This window comes from Sinocyclocheilus grahami, unplaced genomic scaffold, assembly GCF_001515645.1.
Source record: "Sinocyclocheilus grahami isolate Dianchi unplaced genomic scaffold, SAMN03320097.WGS_v1.1 scaffold266.1, whole genome shotgun sequence".
Taxonomy (NCBI): Eukaryota; Metazoa; Chordata; class Actinopteri; order Cypriniformes; family Cyprinidae; genus Sinocyclocheilus; species Sinocyclocheilus grahami.
Window position 1 is genome coordinate 1352477 of NW_015505445.1, and position 11660 is coordinate 1364136.

At 38.6% G+C, this 11660-nt stretch overlaps 1 protein-coding gene across 1 annotated transcript in view; it reads left to right on the forward strand.

The window, feature by feature from the left end:
- The window catches only part of LOC107599419 (FERM domain-containing protein 4B-like), a 41123-nt gene that overhangs the window by 25207 nt on the left and 4256 nt on the right, over positions 1–11660 (forward strand). Inside the window, exons 12-20 of the mRNA XM_016291000.1 lie at positions 5548–5624; positions 6244–6382; positions 6513–6654; positions 6751–6884; positions 6983–7099; positions 9700–9928; positions 10164–10211; positions 10449–10581; positions 11178–11342. Of these exons, the coding sequence (XP_016146486.1) occupies positions 5548–5624; positions 6244–6382; positions 6513–6654; positions 6751–6884; positions 6983–7099; positions 9700–9928; positions 10164–10211; positions 10449–10581; positions 11178–11342 (1184 nt within the window). The remainder of the gene's footprint in view (positions 1–5547; positions 5625–6243; positions 6383–6512; positions 6655–6750; positions 6885–6982; positions 7100–9699; positions 9929–10163; positions 10212–10448; positions 10582–11177; positions 11343–11660) is intronic.

An 11660-nucleotide genomic window follows, 5' to 3' on the forward strand; every position in this document is an offset into this window, starting at 1 on the left:
CACTCATTAAAGTGTCTGTTAATTTGCATCCATTACACCAGTGCTTTGTACGATGCAGCTGGGTGTGTATGTATATTCAGCCCTGTGCCAGAGTGTTAATGGCCATGTCCCACTCTGAAACCCTACTGCATGGCAGCAATGAACACCAGCCCCTCCCTGTGGAGGGTGTAATTATGGAGCTTCATGGGGAGCAGTGCTGGGCAGCAGAGGCAGAAACTGCAGTGAAGCCTGCAATGTGATGTCTAAAGGGGGATTGGCTCTATTGACGGAGCCCCAGTCAACTCTTCTGGCAAAGACATCTACGGGGTGTTACGGGAGTAAACATCTTCCTTTTTATTTCTCCTTTTGCCTTAACAAAAAGGTAAAGTGGTGGCACCATCGTACAGTGTTGCTATCACATAGTATTACTAGAATATTTTGATATACATATATTCACATTTTTCAAGGTACCATGTCCAAAAAAAGGTAATAAATTTGGTTATCTTCTCTCTCATTCCCTTTTTAACACTCCGTTTTTGAAAATACACTAGGCCCTGTCAGAGTGCAACCCATCATCTGGCCAGTATTGATTGTGCTTCCTGCCAAGGAGGGCAGTCTTTGTCCGCCCGCCCCCCAATCTTCTTCCAACACATCAAGCTCATTATGCAAATCTGACCGTCATTGTGCATTTCACTCAGCCCAGACAATTGATCAAGCAATAAAATACAATTAGCTCAGCAGGGGGCCATAGAGTAGAGCGAGGGGTCTCGCGGCTGTAACTCCTCCACATGCAAGAGCTGTTGGGGGTCTGGGGTATTAAAAGCTCTGAAACGTTTTGTCTGAACTTTCCCGGGCTCTGAACTGATGCAGTAAATGAAGTGTGTTTCGTATTATTGCTGCTAAAGATGACTTTAAAAAAATCAAGTCTACAGTCATTAGTCTGTACCCAATTTGATCCCATATATTTTTGTTTGAATGATCAGTTACATTAATACAGGAATGTTGCTAAAATATCTAGAGATATTACTTGGCATATGATAGTTAATAAAAAAAATGTTTTTACACTGTTCATTGTGTTTACACTAAATTCTGTGCTCTTGTGTGTTATATAATTGGGTCATCCTGTAAAGCAGGGGTTTTCAAACATTTTGATGCCAAGGAAATATGATCTCTTTGCAAGGGACCACCTTCCTTAAATATAAAGATGGCAATATAGTTTCAAGTATAACAACCCATTTATATTATGTGAGAAAATGTGATATTATAAAGATTTTAATAAAGAATATCTCTTTGGTTTTGAGACTTTAGTCTTTGCAACTTTAGGGATCTTATCTATGCACAATCAGCTTGTAACACTCCAAAGAGAAAGGAAAACTTGAAATCGCATCATATGACCCCTTTAACTGGAAAATACTGACCTTATATTCACTCTGTATTAAAAAACACTTTAAAGATCCTAACAACCATATAGCAACACCCCATCAAGGTGGTGAGTTTTGCTCATGCAAACAGCCCTCACATTTCTTTCTAAATTGTTTTTACTATTTATTTGTGGTTACCTCCTTATGGATTTTGTATGTATGAGTGTATTGTGTCTGAGAGAGGAGGATGCAGAATATGTTTGTGTCATCATTCTGAGCTGACAATTGCGTCTGGATTGTCTGTAAAAATATGGTGATGACAAATCATACACACAGATTTTAAGACCATGCCAGACAATTCAGTTTTTGTTTTTCAATTAGCTTTCAGTGTAGCTCCAACATGCCTTCAAAGAAGCAGCACTTCACACAAGCTCATGTTTGATCACGTGTATTGGTGTGGCTTCTGTTATATTTATATATATTTTTTTTATACCTTACCATCTGAAAAGTTAGTATTTTTTGTGCTTTTGGTTAGGTTTAATGTTTTGTGGCAGTTCACCCAGTCAGGGTCCATACAAAGTGCAGTTCCATTTACATAGCACAGGTTTACAAAACAATATGGTTGTGAGTCTTAAATTGACTTAAATTGTGATTAAGTCATTTTGGTTTTAGAATGCAGTTCATAATATATCTATGTGTATATAAAAACTGTATGTGCCACTCCAAAAAAGGACTGATAACCGCATTCCGCTGCTTTTGGATGAAGCCTGTCTTGAAGATCTAGAGACGCATCTTGAGGGTGTGTCCATATTCACAACATATTTCTGCACTGCATCATCATTAGCCCAGTGACAGGAAAGAGTTTAAAGGTGTGTACGATTATAAAATACTACTTTGACACATCCAGATTATGTATGAGCTGGTTTTTAGATGCGTGTAAACTGAATCCACAGGTATCGATACTAGTGCTACACAGATCTCTTATGGTGCTCAGGATCAGTGATATTTTAAAGGGGTCATATGATGCAATTTCAAGTTTTCCTTTCTCTTTGGAGTGTTACAAGCTGTTTGTGCATAGATAAGGTCCCTAAAGTTGCAAAGACTAAAGTCTCAAACCCAAAGAGATATTCTTTATAAAAGTTAAGACTCGTCCACGCCCTCCTAAAACGCCTCGTTTAACCACACCCCCACATGTCTATGTCACTGTGTGGGAAGATTTGCATAACGCCGCCCAAATGTTCACGCAAAGAAAGAAGGCGTACCTGTGATTTCGTTGTGAAAGCGAAACTACTTTGTTTGGCCTTCCAAAAGAGGACACAACTAGAAATCAGTGGTTAAGTTGTATTTACAACACTGTTCCAGAACAGTTCAACCCAAATATTTGTGTGTGCGCAATGCATTTTACGGAGGACTGTTTCCTGATCCTGGGAGAGTAGCCTACAATGCCGTCTATGCTCAGAGGCTGTTTCTAAAGTGGGGCAATTCCAACTTTGCAAGGACAGTCTGGTGCTTCTGACTCGCAGCCTGTAAGTATGTTTTCATATTTAAGTAATTTGCCACTGCCGATTCAAACGCGAGTTTTGAGCAGTGTAGAGTAGTGCTTGTTGTTTGTTGTTTCTCCGATCACAAATGCAGACATGGTTTTATGTTTACGCGGCGCGATACGCATTATAATCAGTAATTATGTCCCCACTGGATGCAACAAATTCCTCGTTTATAATGGGTTTTATTGGTTGTATGTCGTCGCACTGGGACACGGCATCAAAGTATGGAAAGGGGCGTAACATTTCCGTCACACGCTTGAGGTATTCGGCCAATCACAACGCACTAGATAGCTGGCCAATCAGAGCACACCTCAATTTTCAGAACGATGAGCTTTGTAAAAATCTACGCATTTCAGAAAGGCGGGGCATATAGGAGAAACAATGTGCAGTACGTGGAAAATAATGTGTTTTTTGAACCTTAAACAGCATATACACATTGCATTACACCAAATACACAAAATAATGTTCTTTTTAGCAACATCATATGACCCCTTTAAAAATACATCGTCTGCAGGTTTTGGGTCAGCAAGTTAACATTTGCCACCCTAAAAGGTGTTTATTATTTTATTTTAATTGTCATTTTTATTAGTATTTTAATTTATTTCCATTTTTTGTTTTGTATTTGTTTATTTTTATTTATTCAATCAAATTTAATTTTGTTTCAATTCTTAACATCTGCAGACATCCTAGATGTGCCTGCCTGTCTTGCTTTATCAGTCACAGACAGTCTGAGGTGTTGAAGATTGTTCCCATTGTCTTCCCATTTGCATGCTTTCTCATTTGCCCTCAGACTTATCTAGTTATCTGTCATTTAATTGGCTAAAATAATTATGCTGAAATAGCTTGTCTCGCTCAGCTTTTTAAACGACTACTGTTAGTGGATTGTTGTTGACAATGCTTTTATCGCTCCCAGTCCTTTAAATTAGCTGATTTTGTACATTTCAGGGTCGTAAGAAATGCATTATAACGTGTTATCACATGTTCTTGTAATAAGATAATGGCATGACAAAAAAAAATAATGCTTTTGGATCAGTCGTGACTTTAGGTAATCAGTACCGCATTTGGACTTCAACATATGAAGTACTATATATTTTTTGTCATTTTTGGTAATTGTCAAATAAAGGTCAGGGAACTTTCATGCTGTCAGATAGTGAGAGATTCCCTGTTGTCGTCGTATCAGCTGTTTAGTCTCTGAGAGAGAGGCATGCTGTTTTCACCAGGAGGTGAAGAGTGCCATGGCCAGCCATTAATGATTACAAGAAAGTAGTAGATTCCTGGCATATTTGCCTTGGGAAGCATAAGGGAGCGAGCATCCAAACCAACGGGTGAGGGATTACGATACAGACTGTAAAAATGAGACATGCCAGGAAAAGGAACACGGATTAATGAATAGCTATACAAGGGTGTTCATTATGATCAATGCTCCAAATCCCCTCCCAAAAAGGAACACGTGGAATACCATTCTATGTGTGTGTATTTCAGAGAGCGTAACCTGTTTGTCTGGTTTGACAAGGACAGGAATCGGTTATCAGAGTAAGAGGGAGGTGACCGTAGAAAAAGAATGAAATTGTGAAGGTTTAATTTTATGTTTGAGTTAGAGAGTTTCAGAGATGTGATTGCATAGTCGGTGGACGGAAGCAAGAGAGACACAAGTACTTGAAGAGAAGTCTAGCTCAAGGTGGGTAAGTAGAGGTGCTAGTGATGTCACAGGAAGGGGGAGGGAAGGGGCGGATCTCAATTGCCTGAAACTCTTGCAACACCTTTTTGTCTCTTCGAAAGCAGACAAGAGAGTATTGTTCAAGGAAGTCACAACCCTGTGGGAAACTTAAGATCAGGACTATACTGAACCTGTCTAACTATCCAGGGACTTTAAAAGGCTTGCTAACTGAACTGGTAAGGTAAAATTTTTTAGATCTTTGAAATTAGGATAAGTTGTCATTTGTTCATTTTGTTGTTATTAAATGACTGTCAGAAATATGTCAAGTTTTAATATGCTTTCGGCAGTCAAATCTACTGTGTGAGCCATGCTTGGATCTAATTGTTCCTATGCGTATTACTCCGAGCTGCATTCGAGCTGTACCTGGTGGGGAGCGTTTATTAACATTCCTGGTAAATCCTCGCCCCTGCACGCTGATAGTAGTTGGATATTGTACTTTCCCTGCCCTAAGCTGTGAAAAAAGATCTGAAAGGACAGTTCTCATGAATGGCAGATGTTTTGGCCATGCTTTTAAAACAAACCTGTTTTTCAGTGCTCTCCCTTTAGGGCGAATTTAATAAGTTGTGAGCACAGTGGACGCTTTGCTTCTGTAGCGCTTTGATTGTATTGGCTTCATACCCAAAGCAACTGTCTTGTGCTTCCAGTTAAATATATCAATATCCATATGGATGTAGTGATGTTTTTGTGAGCAGTTTCAGAGTACAGTGTTTCTAGGAGGGCATTAAAATATATTTTTCTTGGTTTGATACAGAAAGAAAAAGTAAATGCTAAAATACAGGGATGTAAGTGTCAATGGGTGAATCTTACAAAGAAATGTCTAGATCATAGAAATTAATGCAAATCCTATTTGTAGGTCTTTTTGTCATTGATATATTTTCATGATGTTTCACGTAACAATGTTCCTAATAGAGTGCCTGTCTAACTCTCGTTTCCTTTTTCTTTGTAGCTCTTTCTGTGGAAACAGCTTGAAAACCTGTATTTCCGAGAGAAGAAGTTCGCTGTAGAGGTTAACGAGCCTCAGAGGTGAGAACAATATAAATCTACATAGGTCATGTCTTGATATACAGTTTCCATGTTATAAACATGAATGAGACCCCCTAGCACTCCGTGAGCACAGTTTGTGATTTACTAAGCATTATTTCTGTACTTATAGACTATAAAAAGTGGCCTTTGAATAGACTAAGTAAATGTTGGTGATGCAAAGCCTTTTGACGTAGCTAATGTGTTTCCAACGCTGAACTGCTGCAGTGAAGCAATCGGTCACTTTACGCTGTAGTAGTAAAATGGGCTGGGATTGCTCTGTAAACAAAGATGATATCATACAGGACATTGTAGCATGGTCACTGACCTCCTTTATAGTCAATGGGTATTATATATCAGGTAACCTAAAAACTGCTTCATGTGGTAACATCTAATATAATTGGATTTATACACTTAAAAAAAAAACTATTTTGTTTGAATCAACCTGACTACATTTTATTATAATTTTTAAATGTAGAATCACTGATTTATTTTTTACTATTCTTGAATATCTTGCTATTCAAATGATTACTGTTACAGAAACCAATATTTTAATTTCATTGACACAACATAGTATTAAATGTGTTATGTTTGACTTCAGTGTGCCCGTGTTAATCCACAGAAGAACAGCTTCTAGGCGCACATTTGGTCAGTCTGGTCAGGTCATCTACACGTGGTATGCCAGCCATTCTCTGATCAAAACCATCTGGGTGATGGCCATCAGCCAACACCAGTTCTACCTGGACCGCAAACAGAGCAAAGTAAGTATTTGTGCATCTTTAATACTTATTACTTGTAAATTTAGAATTGCATAAATCATCGCTTAGTTTCTGCACTGATAGCATGCAAAAGTGATGATGTAATAATAACCTATTTTTTACATACCTAAAGGCTAAAATAACTACTGCAAGAAGTTTGGGTGATATTGCCATGGATCTCACAGAGACTGGAGCTCCGAGGAACAGTAAGCTGGTCAGCATGGAGAGTAAAGACAAGCTCATCATGACCAGCAATGGAAGTTTGGTCTCTTCCAGTAAGACAGTCTGTTTCTTCCATTCCAAGAACAGCCTAATGAACTCTTGTCATTCATACCGATGTCGAGATTGAGCTTGCTTTTACTTTCATTTAGATTCTGCAGACAATGAAGTGAATGAGGAACAGAAGAAAGAGAAGATTGCAGAACTGAAAAACAAACAGGAGAGCATAAGAGAAATTCTGGCACTCAAGGAAGAAGAGCTGAAGAAAATTTGCCTCCGGGAAGCTGTTAGTGGCTTGTCATATTTCCATATGCTTTTTCAAGTATGTCAATTTAAATAGTCATATCTTAAAATTTTCTTTGCTATCTCTTTTAATTTGATCAGGAGTTGACTGGTGTGTTGCCTAAGGAGTTTCCTTTGGCACCAGGAGAGAAGCACCCCACTGTTCGAAGGCGCGTGGGAACTGCTTTCAAATTGGATGACCTTTTCCCTTATGATGCGGTAGGCTGTTTCAATTGCTTTTCTCACAAATACTGTAAGAGCTGCTTGCAATTTGTGTACTTCTTTGCTAATTACATTTTTTTTCTTGCAGGACCCTCATTTAAGAAACCTGGAGAGCTGCTTTGCGCTCCAGAAAAAGATTGTGGAGGCAGCGAAAAAACTTGCCTATGAAAATGAGCTCTGTAAAACCGTGAAGAAGAAACGCAGGAGAAACCTTCTGGATGCTACCAAAAAACTCCAGGGGATCGAAAATCAGATTAATGATTACAGAGTGAAGATTGGCAAGGAGCCCACACAAAGAGCTTCTGTCAGTGAGCCATGCTTGGATCTAATTGTTCCTATGCGTATTACTCCGAGCTGCATTCGAGCTGTACCTGGTGGGGAGCGTTTATTAACATTCCTGGTAAATCCTCGCCCCTGCACGCTGATAGTAGTTGGATATTGTACTTTCCCTGCCCTAAGCTGTGAAAAAAGATCTGAAAGGACAGTTCTCATGAATGGCAGATGTTTTGGCCATGCTTTTAAAACAAACCTGTTTTTCAGTGCTCTCCCTTTAGGGCGAATTTAATAAGTTGTGAGCACAGTGGACGCTTTGCTTCTGTAGCGCTTTGATTGTATTGGCTTCATACCCAAAGCAACTGTCTTGTGCTTCCAGTTAAATATATCAATATCCATATGGATGTAGTGATGTTTTTGTGAGCAGTTTCAGAGTACAGTGTTTCTAGGAGGGCATTAAAATATATTTTTCTTGGTTTGATACAGAAAGAAAAAGTAAATGCTAAAATACAGGGATGTAAGTGTCAATGGGTGAATCTTACAAAGAAATGTCTAGATCATAGAAATTAATGCAAATCCTATTTGTAGGTCTTTTTGTCATTGATATATTTTCATGATGTTTCACGTAACAATGTTCCTAATAGAGTGCCTGTCTAACTCTCGTTTCCTTTTTCTTTGTAGCTCTTTCTGTGGAAACAGCTTGAAAACCTGTATTTCCGAGAGAAGAAGTTCGCTGTAGAGGTTAACGAGCCTCAGAGGTGAGAACAATATAAATCTACATAGGTCATGTCTTGATATACAGTTTCCATGTTATAAACATGAATGAGACCCCCTAGCACTCCGTGAGCACAGTTTGTGATTTACTAAGCATTATTTCTGTACTTATAGACTATAAAAAGTGGCCTTTGAATAGACTAAGTAAATGTTGGTGATGCAAAGCCTTTTGACGTAGCTAATGTGTTTCCAACGCTGAACTGCTGCAGTGAAGCAATCGGTCACTTTACGCTGTAGTAGTAAAATGGGCTGGGATTGCTCTGTAAACAAAGATGATATCATACAGGACATTGTAGCATGGTCACTGACCTCCTTTATAGTCAATGGGTATTATATATCAGGTAACCTAAAAACTGCTTCATGTGGTAACATCTAATATAATTGGATTTATACACTTAAAAAAAAAACTATTTTGTTTGAATCAACCTGACTACATTTTATTATAATTTTTAAATGTAGAATCACTGATTTATTTTTTACTATTCTTGAATATCTTGCTATTCAAATGATTACTGTTACAGAAACCAATATTTTAATTTCATTGACACAACATAGTATTAAATGTGTTATGTTTGACTTCAGTGTGCCCGTGTTAATCCACAGAAGAACAGCTTCTAGGCGCACATTTGGTCAGTCTGGTCAGGTCATCTACACGTGGTATGCCAGCCATTCTCTGATCAAAACCATCTGGGTGATGGCCATCAGCCAACACCAGTTCTACCTGGACCGCAAACAGAGCAAAGTAAGTATTTGTGCATCTTTAATACTTATTACTTGTAAATTTAGAATTGCATAAATCATCGCTTAGTTTCTGCACTGATAGCATGCAAAAGTGATGATGTAATAATAACCTATTTTTTACATACCTAAAGGCTAAAATAACTACTGCAAGAAGTTTGGGTGATATTGCCATGGATCTCACAGAGACTGGAGCTCCGAGGAACAGTAAGCTGGTCAGCATGGAGAGTAAAGACAAGCTCATCATGACCAGCAATGGAAGTTTGGTCTCTTCCAGTAAGACAGTCTGTTTCTTCCATTCCAAGAACAGCCTAATGAACTCTTGTCATTCATACCGATGTCGAGATTGAGCTTGCTTTTACTTTCATTTAGATTCTGCAGACAATGAAGTGAATGAGGAACAGAAGAAAGAGAAGATTGCAGAACTGAAAAACAAACAGGAGAGCATAAGAGAAATTCTGGCACTCAAGGAAGAAGAGCTGAAGAAAATTTGCCTCCGGGAAGCTGTTAGTGGCTTGTCATATTTCCATATGCTTTTTCAAGTATGTCAATTTAAATAGTCATATCTTAAAATTTTCTTTGCTATCTCTTTTAATTTGATCAGGAGTTGACTGGTGTGTTGCCTAAGGAGTTTCCTTTGGCACCAGGAGAGAAGCACCCCACTGTTCGAAGGCGCGTGGGAACTGCTTTCAAATTGGATGACCTTTTCCCTTATGATGCGGTAGGCTGTTTCAATTGCTTTTCTCACAAATACTGTAAGAGCTGCTTGCAATTTGTGTACTTCTTTGCTAATTACATTTTTTTTCTTGCAGGACCCTCATTTAAGAAACCTGGAGAGCTGCTTTGCGCTCCAGAAAAAGATTGTGGAGGCAGCGAAAAAACTTGCCTATGAAAATGAGCTCTGTAAAACCGTGAAGAAGAAACGCAGGAGAAACCTTCTGGATGCTACCAAAAAACTCCAGGGGATCGAAAATCAGATTAATGATTACAGAGTGAAGATTGGCAAGGAGCCCACACAAAGAGCTTCTGTCATCATTGCTGGTGCATATCTGGTTTAATTATTAGTCATGATTATATATTTATATATATATATATATGTATGTATGTATTGGTCAAAATGTGTGTGTGAACCCTGAAAACGTGCATGCTTATACAGTGTATGCAAACTTGCACTGTGTTGACAGTCAGGGTTTGATGCTTCACTTATGTAGAGGTTATGAATCATGGCGGCAAGGAAATATTACACGCAGAACTATAATCTATATTGTTGTTGCAGATGATGTGAACCTTGACCGCCTTTCTGACTGCCTGAATTTGGAAGATGGTGAGTATTGCAACAATGTTATATATAATGGAATATTATAACAATGGTATATTGTAACCATATAGAATTTTATACCATCACTTTTGGTCAATGTAATATATGAATAAAAGCTTTAATTCTTAAAATCTTACTGACCGTAAACATTTAAACAGTAGTGTATAAACGCCTTTGCCTCTTATCTCTGCCGGTTGGACGAGGTGGCTATCCTATTAATCTTGTTAACTTGTTTTGTCTTAGACGAGCCATCGCAGAGACATCGTTCACGTTCAGTGCAGTATTCTCCACGTCCCAACTCGTCAAACTCCTTCACTGCCTCATACCATTCAGATCACATTGATCACGCCAATGACAACTACCAGGACTGTGGCAGGTGAGAGTCCTGCCAACCACAGCTCTTAAGGATTAAGCTTGAGCACTTCTTACTTTTCCCTGCCTATGGCTGCTGTTTGTTTTTGTGCTGTTGAGCTAGTTGAGACCTGTGAATAAGGAATCAGCCCTGCATTCCAGTCATCCCTTGCCTCGACTTCTTTCTTCTCAATCTCCTCTTATCAGCCCAAACACTCACAGTGTTAAAAATAGTGCCCCAGGAATAAGCATGTCGCCGCTTGACTGCAAAAACTCCAGCAATAATCGCAAAGTGGGGGCGGAAGAGGCATAAGCAGGAAAGCTTGTTCTGGAAAATCTCACAGGAACAACAAACATTAATAGGAATAAGCCAATGAGGTGGAAGTTCATTGATGCCAGACGACTGAAATCTGTCCGTAAAATATGTAATTCAGTCATTTGTTATTGAATCACTTGTTCCTCTAAATCCAATGAGCGTTTGTATTAGATTTAACTAGGTACAAGGGTGGCATGCCGTAAAAAAGTTTTTCTGTAATTCCTTGGAGGTTTTTGTGCACAGTAAGAACTCCACCCATGAAGGAAGTTCGGTTTGATAAAGCATTGTTCTTATCTGCATTCTAGATTAAATGATGGCGAAGTCCAAGATCCTGTCGCTTATATACACGGAGATGCCTTATCGACACCCAGCAGCCCTTACCGTCAACCCTCACGCCAACCTTCTGACTCGCGGAGCATGCCCCCTACCCCTCAACTTCCCCGCAACGCCTACAGCAGCATCCAGCTCAGGTACAGAACACAATTGACCCCTCTTCATCACCCGCTCACTAGTGTGACCCTTGAATGACATTTGGTAAGAAATATAGAGTGTTCCCACGGTCATGGTAAACCTGTAAATGTCAGGGTTTTCCAGGCTTGGAAAAGTCATAGAAATGTGTAGTTCCTCCATTATTTAAATTTTTTTTAATTACATTTTTTTTTTTTTTTTTTTTTTTTTTTTTTTTTTTTTTTTTTTTTAATTCTTGATTTTTTTTTTTTTTTTTTTTTTTTTTTTTTTTTGAAAATTTTTTTAGACTTTCCAGTTTACAGAATTTCACAATCAACTCT